This window comes from Schistocerca gregaria, chromosome 1 (genome assembly GCF_023897955.1).
Source record: "Schistocerca gregaria isolate iqSchGreg1 chromosome 1, iqSchGreg1.2, whole genome shotgun sequence".
Lineage (NCBI taxonomy): Eukaryota > Metazoa > Arthropoda > Insecta > Orthoptera > Acrididae > Schistocerca > Schistocerca gregaria.
The window spans coordinates 1,031,779,195-1,031,792,007 of NC_064920.1; the positions used below are offsets into that span (position 1 = coordinate 1,031,779,195).

The 12,813-nt window shown below is 43.8% G+C and overlaps 1 protein-coding gene across 1 annotated transcript in view; it reads left to right on the forward strand.

Moving 5' to 3' along the window:
• Positions 1 to 12,813, forward strand: part of LOC126285668 (DC-STAMP domain-containing protein 2) — a 287,117-nt gene that overhangs the window by 43,202 nt on the left and 231,102 nt on the right. The window contains exon 4 of the mRNA XM_049984879.1: positions 2,732 to 2,882. Coding sequence (XP_049840836.1) covers positions 2,732 to 2,882 — 151 coding nt within the window. The remainder of the gene's footprint in view (positions 1 to 2,731; positions 2,883 to 12,813) is intronic.

A 12,813-nucleotide genomic window follows, 5' to 3' on the forward strand; every position in this document is an offset into this window, starting at 1 on the left:
TGAATATTGGTGCTCTGAGATGATGATAGGATGTTAGCAGGTTGGATAACTTATGGAAGTGGTGTCTGAATGTTCCTTCAGGTGCTGGAGAGCAAGGGATTCAATTTGAGAGATGTGACTTATGGAGCAGGAATTGCACAGTAGCAGTATTTTGTGTGGAGGGAACAGAGATGGTTCTGGGATGCCTATGCCTTGGAGATGTGGTTTCTCAGTACCAGGTTTGTGAAGGCCAGGGATAGGCAGACTCTGAAAAGGTGAAGATCTTTGTGAAAGCTGGGGCGGGATCCAGAGAAAGGTATCTTTATGGTTAATATTTCAGAAATAGGATGTGGGAGTGGATTTTAGCCAGGGAAAGGGGCACTTTTCTGAACTGGTGCAGAAAAATGGTGTAGGGATCCATTGTGGTAGGAATGGTGTAAAGGAAATGGTAGTGATGCAGAATAGGCAAAATAGATGATGATTGTGAGAGGAGCTGGCTAAGAGAAAAGATGCTTAAAGACAAATAGAAACATGCTCAGGCACACAAAAACAAGCACAGATACGTAAAAACATGAACAAATACGTAAAAGTACGTGAAGATGTGTGAAAGCTTGTCAGTCAAGTAAGAATATGCATGTGGTATGAGCAGGTGTGGAAAATAATATGCTAAAGAACATCAGGATGAGGGATGAAGTGGAATCAATAGGAGTAAATATAATTATAGCTACTGGACGAAAGAATCAAGGATATCAGACGCTGCATCAACAATCCATGCAGTCACGAAGCCTGTGCTGTGCACAGATCATTGTTAATACAGCGTGGCTCGGAAGTAGGTGCAGTTTGGAAGGCAGTGAATAAATGCAGGAAAGAACAGAAAGAATGGACACTGAGAAGAGTAGTGTTTCAGAGAAGAGTAACAAAGGAAAACATCACAGTAGTGTAGGATAGAAGGAAAGCTGTTGTGCAGAATCAAACAATGGAAACTCCAGGTAGGAATGTCAACAATGTAGGAAAAGATAGATTGCTGCTTACAATAAAGAAGATGTGTTAAGTTGCAGACAGGCACAATTAAAGGACATTTACATAAAGCTTTTGGCCACAGCCTACATCAGCAAAGGAGAAACACACACCACTCTTATACACAAGCAAGTACACCTCATGCAAATATGCAATTTGAGATAACACTGTGAGCTCAGTCCAGACTGCAACTATCATGTGGGATGCAAGCAGCAGCCTGCAAGAGACAAGGCAGGGGAAGGAGAACGGATAGTAGTGTATAGGTGACAAACACTGTCTGGCAGCATGTGCAGGGACTGGAATGCCAACAGGTGCAGTGCCAGGAGGTTGTAGGGCAGAGTAGTGGGGCAGGGAGGTGGGGAAAAAAGGAGAGGAGCAAGGAAAGATGGGCAGGTGCATTAACAGAGGACAGGAAACAAAGAGCATGGGAGATGAAGAAGGAGAGGAGATGATAGCACAGAGAGGGTGGAACCTGTTTAGTGGAGGGTGTGGGCACAGTACATTACTGTAGATTGTGGCCAGGATAATTTTGGGAGCAGAGGATATGTTGTAAGGATAACTCTGATCTGTGCAGTTCAGAAAATTTGGTGGTGGAGGGGAGGATCCAAATGGCTTGGCAGGATCCAGATGGGGAAGCGACCATTTAAATCAAGCATTAGCTCCATGTTGTGCCACAGGGTGATCTAGTTCACTCTTGGCCACAGTTTGGTGGTGACCGTTCATCCTATTGGACAGCTGGTCAGTAATCATACCAATATAAAAAGCTGTGCAGTGATTGCAGCAGAGCTGGTAAATGAGTAGGGGTAGGATAAATTTGTGACAGTACTGGAACAGGAAGTGCTGAGTGGCTGGATTGGGCACATCTTGCACCTTGGTCCCCCACAGGTATGTGGTCCTTTTGGCAAGTGTTGGGATTGGGTAGGGACAGACTTGGATGTTATTGCAAAAAGTCATTTCTGATTCCTTTTCCACCCGTTAACTTATTAAATATTTCACTTCCATTACTAGCCTATACATCAAAATAGTTAATCCCTGTAATTTGATGTATCGGGACCTGATGTATGCTTACTGATTTACACTCCATCTCCATGTGTGTATCATGATGGCCGTGTTTTTAGGAACTGCTAACGCCCTTCCATAATGTCACCTTCAGTTCCTGATAAATCTGACAGCAGCATGTGTGTCCTGCCACACCTTTGCTCCATGATTACCAGGCACCAATCAAACCTCAGATTGCTGCACAGATGAGCACCTAAGCACTTGAAGCAAAACAAGCCACCTCAGATATCTTTTCAGTCTGTCATGTCACAAGGCGGATGATAGTGATCTCACAGAGATGGTTGGGTCAACAGATTAGCTTGATCTGAAACTGATGGAACACATTTTGGATGATACTGGGCAACATTGGTCCATAATTGACCAGAATGTGCATAGGCAACAGGTGTCATGCACCTTCAGCAACTTTTGAAAGACTTTTCGATTCCTTCCTTTGCAGAATCACTTTTGTATTGCTTTTTGATGGTAGACCTACATGCTGTCAAGCAGGTGGTCACTTTGGTCTCTCAGTCAGTGTGTATGTGTGTGTGTGTGTGTGTGTGTGTGTGTGTGTGTGTGTGTGTGTGTGTGTGTGTGTGTGTGTGTGAAGTTTAAAATCAAAGATAATTGTCAGATTTAACACTATCATGTTTTGAGTTATTTACAATGAAAAATACTGTATCACTGTTTTATTTTGTAGATGCATTGTGGTGCTTGTTCTTCCTCAACTGTGTGTAAATCGCGGCCGGCAGGCCCTCATGCTTTATGCCTTTGTGTTGACACTTACTGGGCCTGGGAAGAATACAATGCAAAATGTTGGGGTGCTCGCAGAATCTCTGTCATGTGGACAGGTAAGGCATGATATACAATTACTTAAACATGCCTACAGTGTTTTGCAGCTTCTCTGTTTGAGACAATGGATGAATCTGATGATTAATGCAAGTGTTAATGGACATATATCTTCTGTTGTTGTTGTTGTTGTTGTTGTGGTCTTCAGTCCTGAGACTGGTTTGATGCAGCTCTCCATGCTACTCTATCCTGTGCAAACTTCTTCATCTCCCAGTACCTACTGCAACTACATCCTTCTCAATCTGCTTAGTGTATTCATCTCTTGGTCTCCCTCTACGATTTTTACTATTTTTACCCTCCACGCAGCCCTCCAATACTAAATTCGTGATTCCCTGATGCCTCAGAACATGTCCTACCAACCGATCCCTTCTTCTGGTCAAGTTGTGCCACAAACTTCTCTTATCCCCAATCCTATTCAATACTTCCTCATTAGTTATGTGATGTACCCATCTAATCTTCAGCATTCTTCTGTAGCACCAAATTTCGAAAACTTCTATTGTCTTCTTGTCCAAACTTTTTATCGTCCATGTTATGCTTCCATACATTGCTACACTCCATACAAATACTTTCAGAAATGTCTTCCTGACACTTAAATCTATACTCGATGTTAACAAATTTCTCTTTTTCAGAAACACTTTCCTTGCTATTGCCAGTCTACATTTTATATCCTCTCTACTTCTACCATCATTAGTTATTTTGCTCCCCAAATAGAAAAACTCCTTTACCACTTTAAGTGGCTCATTTCCTAATCTAATTCCCTCTGCATCACTTGACTTAATTCGACTACATTCCATTATCCTCGTTTTGCTTTTGTTGATGTTCATCTTATATCCTCCTTTCAAGACACTGTCCATTCCGTTCAACTGCTCTTCCAAGTCCTTTGCTGTCTCTGACAGAACCACAATGTCATCGGCGAACCTCAAAGTTTTTATTTCTTCTCCATGGATTCTAATACCCACTCTGAACTTTTCTTTTGTTTCCTTCACTGCTTGCTCAATATACAGATTGAATAACATCGGGGAGGGACTACAACCCTGTCTCACTCCATTCCCAACCACTGCTTCCCTTTCAGGTCCCTCGACCATTATCACTGCCATCTGGTTTCTGTACCAATTGTAAATAGCCTTTCGCTCCCTGTATTTTACACCTGTCACCTTCAGAATTTGAAAGAGAGTAATATATCTTCTAAAAGTTCCAAAAGTAATGACACATTTAGTATAGTGGAATATGTCAGTGCTAAATTGAATAAATTCGTTGTTGCAGATTGACTCCATAGCAACAAATACCTCAGGGCATTCCACTACTCTTTATGTTATTAAATGATAGGATCTTTGGACCATCAGTACAGTCGGTGTTAGAGTAAGTTTCAGGAAACGTGTTAGAGCAAGTTTCAGGAAACACCTGTGGTAAGTTCAACAAATGGGAGTTTGATTTTAGGTTAGGAAGTATTTGTTGACAGGAGTTTAATATTTTCTGTGAGTACACTGAACCAGCAGTAGCTGAATTTCCAGCTTGATTAGAACTGTAAAGCAGTTGGAATTATGTGTTGCATTATGTCAAGCTTTTCAAGCACATATACCGAGGAACCAAAACTGCTCACCATAATATTAAGTGCCAACTGTTGGCATTACAAGCATGTGACTGGAAAGGAGGACAGATGGCAACTTGTGGCAGATCTTATGATAAGAGTACAGCGCTGGCACAGGTACAAGTGTTGGACAGTGCACTGTTCAGTGGACATTGTTGAAGATGGTTCTGTGTAGCAGATGACCCTTATGTGTTCCCAGGTTGACACAGTGACATCATCAGTTATGATTACTGTGGGCAAAGGATCTAAAGATTGGACTGTGGGTCAATGTAAATGTGTAACGAGGTCAGGTGGATCACATTTACTGTTACACCATTTCTAGTGTTGTGTCCAGATAAGGTGTCATCCAAGTGTACAGCTACCTGAAACATAAACAGCATCTGTTGGAGGAAGCAGTATTATGTTATTGGAGACATTCACCAGGGCCTCCATAGGAGGTGCGGTAGTAATTGGAGGCATCTTATCGGTAGTGGACTATATGATCATAACCACACATCTTGGCATCCCTTCATGTTTGATGTGTTACCCAATGGCAGTGGTACCTTACAGCAATATAGCAGTGTCACAAGGCCAGTATTGTGCTCCAGTTGTTTGAGGAGCATGATAGTGAAGTCACATTGGTATCTTCATCAACAAATTCAACTGATTTGAGTCTGTTGGAACATGCGTGATGCTATCAGATTCCTGTTCTATTCCCACTAAGCTCTGGCCCATAATTTATGGGAATTGTGCGGCCTTAGCCTAGGTATTTGATACCACATACTTCAGAAACCTACCAAAGGTTTGTCAAATCCATGCCATACAGAACCACTGCTGTATTTTATTTCAGAGGCGAACCAACTCACTATTATGTAGGCAGTCATAATGGTCTGATTCGTCAATCTACCCAGTAGGTATAGGTCTTGGGTATGAAACCAAATCTTTTTGTTGTGTGTCGCTCACAGATTTCATTGGTGACAGTTGGCTGAGTGGCCCTCTAATGATTTTTCAGTAGGGTCACTGATGAGAATTTGTGGTCTGGTTTTGTAGCTTTGCTGAAATTTTTGGATTCCAAGCCATACTGACCTGCAAACAAAATCTCCATGATGAGATGTTTTGCAGATTTGTCTACCTATAAATATGATGGAAATTAAAGATTTGTTTGCTTCTCATACATCAATCATTGTCATGTACTAGAGGAATAGGCCTATTTGACTATTACTGAGTTACCAAGTTTCTCAGGACACCTATAAAATTTTTATTTCCAGCTCCTAAACATCATGAAATGTTGAGCCAGTGTAGCCCTACAAATTCCACACATGCATGGCATCTCGTACTTGCCTCATGTCGTGTAGGTCCCAGGATATATTGTAGTTTTGTTGGGGTCGAGATTCTGATGAGATGCTACCAAAATATGACAGGATGGCTATAGTGGTAGATGGCTTCATTTATTTTTTTAAAATAACTTAGTCAGTACACTATGACTGAAATCAGCAATATATTTTTTTCTTGTGTACCCATTCTACAAAATAAAACAAAAAACAAAACTTTCCAAAGATGCGACTACCAAGATAGATAGTCAACAATGTGCTCTTTGTAGAATGCTGGCTGATGTGAGCCACCACTTAATGTTATACACAGTGTTACAGATAGTCATTGATTCTTCTATATTTTCAATATTAAAAACATTTGTGTAGCAATTCATGAAAAATATCTAATGTCCCTGCCTAATGGTCCCACGGATTCAATATATCATTTGTGTACTGTCATATGCTGGCAGGTTTAACTTTGCTGGATGGAGAACTGTTTCTCCAAATTCTCCCATAGAGTACTTGGCCATTTCTCTTTGTCTACTTATACCAATAAAGCAATACACTTCTTTTACTTAACTGTGCTCAGAAGCAGCAAGAATTTGTCAAAATTTGCTATGTGGCAACATGCGAAGCTGTGGTCAGTTGCAATGAATAAACCTTACCAAGTATCAACATTAATACCACTGACATGGTAATGTTATCTGTAAAATTAATGAAAACAGTTATGCATCATATGTGCATTGCATGCGTAAAAGAAATTTTATGTTACTTGTTTTGCTTTATTTGTATTTATGTCAGAGTGTCAAATTAGTCCCTCCAAATCTGTGAGTTATGTCTGCACTCTGTTTAATCATTATGCTTTCTGACTGATATGAGAAAATTTTGGCCACATGGAGTATGATGGAAGAATGATTTGAAAATGGATTCATATTAGCTAATTTTTCACTTGGTATGTAGTTTAAAATAACATGCGTACAAAATTATACATCAAACAATGGAAAATCCAGGATGGAAAGTAACAATGTTATGAGAAGGAAAGTTGCTACTCACTATATAGCAGAGATGCTGAGTCACAGATAGGCACAACAAAAAGACTCTCACAATTAAAGCTTTTGGCCATTAAGGCATTTGTCAATAATAGACAACAGATGCACGCACGCGCGCCCACACACACACACACACACACACACACACACACACACACGCACACACACACACAATATGTGTGTGTGTGTGTGTGTGTGTGTGTGTGTGTGTGTGTGTGTGTGTGTGTGTGTGTGTGTGTGTGTGTGTGTGTTTGTGTGTGTGTCTGTGTGTGTGTGTGTGTGTGTGTGTCCTTCTTTGGTGAAGGATTTTCTAATAACTCTGCTTTAATGGCACTGTCATCGGTGACTGATAGTCAAAGCATTATGACCAAGCCCACCATGAGCTAAAATGCCTCCTGGTGGCATTGCAAAGTACTTGAAATATAAATGGAGCACAGAAGAAGGAGAACACATTCTAGTGATAATATTGGCCACAACTAGGAAAATCCACTGGCATAAGCAACTAAAAGGAAGGGCAACAACCGTGCACTTCCCATTGTTTAACAAAGGGCAGATTGTCATGGCCTAACACCTGATAACGAGAATCATGGAAACACCGAAGCTGGTTGAATGTTTGTGCACGACACTCATGAATGTCTGGGAAAAATGGTTGAAGAATAGTGAAACCACGAGTAAGTGATGTGGTGTTGTCATCGCATCATCACAGAATGTTGAGATCAGTGGCTTGCCTGCTGTGAATAGCAAGATATTTGGTGATGTGTTACAGATCTATTGTCAGAGTGCACCACTGAGCACACATTGTTGAAGATGGGGCTCTGCAGCAGACAACCCTAGGTGTTACCATGTTGACCAAACGACATGTTTATTACAATTGCAGTGAATTCAGGATCATCGAGATTGGACCGTGGATCAATGGAAACATGTTGATGGGCCAAGTGAATAATGTTTCTTGTTACACTAGGTTTGCCTGTGTATGCATCATCCAGGCCAATGGCTGCTCAAAACAAGTCTAAAATGTACCGAAGACAAGACATAGTTTTGTAAATGCTTGTAGTCTCACTTGTTGTGTGACTACTTTTTCCTTTGTACAAGAATACCTAGAACAATCATTTTGCTTAATTGTAACAAATGAACTATTCAGTGAAGAAAACTTTATATAAACCTGTTGCAGTATATTGTAGGTAAACAATAATCTTCCCCAGAATGAGATTTTCACTCTGCAGCAGAGTGTGCGCTGATATGAAACTTCCTGGCAGATTAAAACTGTGTGCTCGACCTTCACAGGAGAGCTTCTGTAAAGTTTGGAAGGTAGGAGACAAGATACTAGCAGAAGTAAAGCTGTGAGTACCGAGGGTGAGTCGTGCTTCGGTACCTCAGATGGTAGAGCACTTGCCTGCAAAAAGCAAAGGTCCCGAGTTCGAGTCTCGGTCGGGCACACAGTTTTAATCTGCCAGGAAGTTTAATAATCTTCCCGTTGTAAATATCAATATATTTTGTCCTGTATCTGTAGCACACTGTGTAATATTAGATCCCGTGGACCAAATAAATAATGTTATGGACACTGGAAGTGGGAGCAGTGTTATGCTATGGGGAACAATCGTCTGGCCTCCATGGGACCTGTGGTAATAAGCAAAGGCACCATGATAACTACAGACTATTTAAACATTATTGTGGACCACGTGCATCGCTTAATGTGTGATGACATAATCAACAGTTATGGCTGCCACTCCACATGTTCTTTAATGCCACTACGGCGACTTGCGAGCAAATGAGGATGAAATGATGATGAATGACACACAATACACAGTCATCTCGAGGTAGAGAAAATCCCTGACCCCGCCGGGAATCGAAACCGGGACCCTCTGTGGGGGGAAGCGAGAACACTACCGCAAGACCACGAGTTGCAGACAGCTTGGAGATCATGGTACTGAACTCATGTTGATGTCTTGGCTACCAAATTTGTCTTATCTATGGGACACATCTGGGGTGCTTTTGGTTGCCAGCTCTGCACTCACAAATCTCAGCTCATAAAGTAAGGTAGTTAAATGGCATGTGGGTAGACAGCTGGCGACACTTACTTAAGGAAACGTATTCAGGACTTGTTGAATCCATACTGCTATACTGTATTTTGAAGAAGGACCAACATACTACTAATCAGGTGAACATAATGTTTTGGCTTATCAGTGTATTTCATTCAGGGTGGTATTTGTTTTGCTTATATGTGTATGGCACTTTAAAAACTTACTAAATATACTGCATACCGAAAACTGAGATCCTTGCACTCCAACACTTGGAGCAGCATTCCAGACACTGCCTCCAAAATTGTCCAACCTGTTGACATCTTACTCTTAGCTCGGGGCACCACTATCCATCGACACCCATCATATTCACAGTGAACACCTTTGTCAACCCAGACCCTATCTATCACATCCCCCAAAATTCCATCCCAAAAGTCCACAAAATGTGGAACCCAAGCAAACCCAAAATGCTGTTGTTAACCATTCCGTCAAAAACCTCAGTCTCACAGAAGTTTAAGTTCTATCCAAAGAGCTCACCTTCAGCCCCACAGCCAAGTTTAACCACATTGGACTTGCCAAAGACCAACTCTTCTTCTCCCAATTCCTACAGTGGAAACACTTCTTTGCAACCAGTCTCTCTAACCAAAGCCAACCTGGTCCCAACATTGGTCCTTGATCCTCCCAATTCATACTACCTGTTGTGGTTGGCAGGAGAGCCAACACTGTGTTACTAAAGGAGGCCGAAAGGCATGCGTTTTAGCTCATGCAGGCTGGCGTGAGGTCTGGAACAGGACCAGGAAATTAGAATTTAGAAACAATGGACGTAGCTGGTGGAATACTTAACTTTAATCCATTAATGATGAATGTTGGTCTGGATGGTACATATTTTACAATATCAATAGTAACGGATAATGGCGCCTTGCTAGGTTGTAGCAAATAATGTAGCTGAAGGCTATGCTAACTATCGTCTCGGCAAATGAGAGCATTGAGGTCAGTGACCATCACTAGCAAAGTCGGCTGTACAACTGGGGCGAGTGCTAGGAAGTATCTCTAGACCTGCCATGTGGTGGCGCTCGGTCTGCAATCACTGATAGTGGCGACATGCGGGTCCGACGTATACTACCGCCCCGCGGCCGATTTAAAGGCTACCACCTAGCAAGTGTGGTGTCTGGCAGTGACACCACATTCCTCCCCCACAAATCGGCGTACGGTTGTGGCATAAGGTTTCCGCCCACCGTGGGGAGGACCCCATGTTGACGTATACGACGAGGTGGGGAGCCCAACAACAGGCGAGGCTGTGCCACCCGCACCCTGCCATTTGGACCGCGGGGAGCTAGGAAACGCCTGACAACCTGCTCCAGGATGCACACCAACATGTGGTGTATGCGCCCGTAGAGAGACAGGAGGGGCCAAAGGGTCGACCTCTATCGGGCCGGGGCACCCACCGGGCGAAGATGACATGTGCTCCGGAGTGGGCAAGAGTTCCATGTAGGAGGACAACCGGTCACGGGAAGCGATCGGCGGCGCGAGACCCAGGGAGGCGCCCGGCGGTTGCAGCGACGCGTCCACTGCGGGCGTCACCGGCAGGAGAACAGGCAGCGGCGGCGGCGGCTGTGGCGGCGTCGCATCGCCATGGGGCAAAATGGAAGGCAGCGTTGGTAACACCTGGGGCTGAGGCGAGCCAGTAGATGGGTCCCGGGGCGCTGACCGGATGCCACTGTTGCTGAAAGCAGATGGCGAGCGGCAGATCCCGTGCGACGACAGAGGCGTAGCTGATTGAGATGCCGACACACCTCACCAGAGGCCCCCAAAACCAGATACATAGCACTGCCGAGGCAGTGAAGAATGCACTCTTCGAGCCAACACCGTGAACCTCGATAGTAGTCAACCTCGCCTGGAGCAAAATCAGGTGTCTGCTGCTGTACAGGACCCGGATGCGGCAGATGTAGCAAAGGCATCAAGGTTCGATGATGACGACCGTGGAGCAAGTCAGCCAGTGAGCAACCCTCTCGGGGCTGAGAGCGATACGAGGGCAAAAAGAGCAATAATGCATCCTCCTGAGAATTTGACTCTTTCAGCTTCAACATCTGTGACTTGAAAGTCCTGACCAATCATTCAGCGGCATCGTTTGACTGTGGCGAAAACGGCACGGACGTCATATATTGAATACCATTGGCCTTGCAGAATGACTGAAATTCTGCGGACATGAATTGTGGGCCATTGTCAGAAACAATAGTCTGTGGGAGACCTTCAATGCAAAAGAGAGTGGATAACGTTTGGATGGTGGCAGATGACGTCATGGAAAACATCCAGACAACAAAAGGAAAATCACTGAATGAATCTACCACAACCAACCATCGAGCATTCCAGAATGGACCAGCAAAATCGATGTGTAACCGTTGCCAAGGGCAAGTGGCTTTTGGCCATGCAAAGAATTTCCACGGTGGTGCTGATTGTTGTTCGGCACACACCATGCAAGAAGAGCACATATTCGTAATCGCGGCATCGATTCCGAACCAAGTACAGTGCTGACGAGCAAGTTGTTTCATTTTCACTATACCCCAATGTCCTTGGTGGAGAAGCTGTAAGACAGAGGACTGTAACGAACGTGGTACCATGACCCTGGACTGATCATTATCAGACCGCAACAGCAAAACACCACGTCGTACAAAAAGTCTCTCCTTGTGAGCAAAAAATCGGCGAACCAACGGGTCCCCGATCCGTTACTTTGACAAGGGCCATTGCGAAGCAACAAAACGCAGAACGGGAGCAAGGACAGGGTCGGCTGCTGTGGCTGTAGCTACACGACGAAAATCAATCGGAAATGACTCGACCACGTCATCAGTTTCCGCATCAATGAACATACAAGCAAGTTCGGAGGAACGAATGCCCTATCCTCAGCAACAGACCAGCGGGACAACACATCGGCGTTTCCGTGTGTAGCAGTGGACCAATACAAGCAGTACTGCGAGAGGAAAACAGACCAGCGAATGAATTTCTGCACTGTACGTGGAGGTACGGGCTTGGTCGGATGAAAAAGCGATGTCAAAGGTTTGTGGTCTGTGATTATGGTAAAGTGACGACCATAGAAGAAATCATGAAACTTTGTAACACCAAATACGAGAGGCAATGCTTCTTTCTCGATCTGTGAATAATTTCTTTGTGCAGACGAGAGCAATTTGGACGCAAAGGCAATAGGGCGATCGTGCGATCCATCTTTGTGCGCAAGCACAGCACCGATCTCGAAATCAGATGCATCCACCATCAACAAAAGGGGCTTCTGGGGACTGAATGGCATAAGGCAAGTATTGGAAAGCAACGCCGATTTCAACTGGCAAAAGGCGCATTCGCATTCCGTCGTCCAGACAAACTGAACACCCTTACGATGTAAGCGATGAAGCAGAGCTGAAGTTGAAGAGGCATGCAGCACATAGCGGTACTTGTAATTTATTTTTCCCAGCACACTCTGTAGCTGCTTCAAATTCTGCGGCAATGGCAAGTCTTGTATGGCACGGAGGTGCGTTGTACTGGGATGTATGCCTTGGGCATTGAGTACATGTCCCAAGTATGGCAAGTCCTGAGCAAAAAACACACATTTGTCCTTCCGCAAGCGAAGACTATTTTGTTGCAAGACCTGAAATAATATTCAGAGATTGGCCAAATGTTCTTCTTCCGTCTGTCCGGAGATCACAAGGTAATCGTCAAGATAATTTGCTGCAGTAGGGACTGACACAGAAACAGTTTTTAGATATTGCTGGAACAATGCAGGGGTGGATACACACCTGAATGGCAGTCGTTTGAATCGATACAAACCAAGATGCGTGTTAACCACCAAAACGCACTGGGATTCTTCGTCCACCGGTATTTGCAAGTACACATCTGCTAGGTCTGACTGCGAAAAATATTTACCCGGGCACAGTTTGTCAAAAAGATCTTCCGGGTGGGGTAAAGAAAAGTTGCAATCACTAGTTGTGGATTCACTGTTGCCT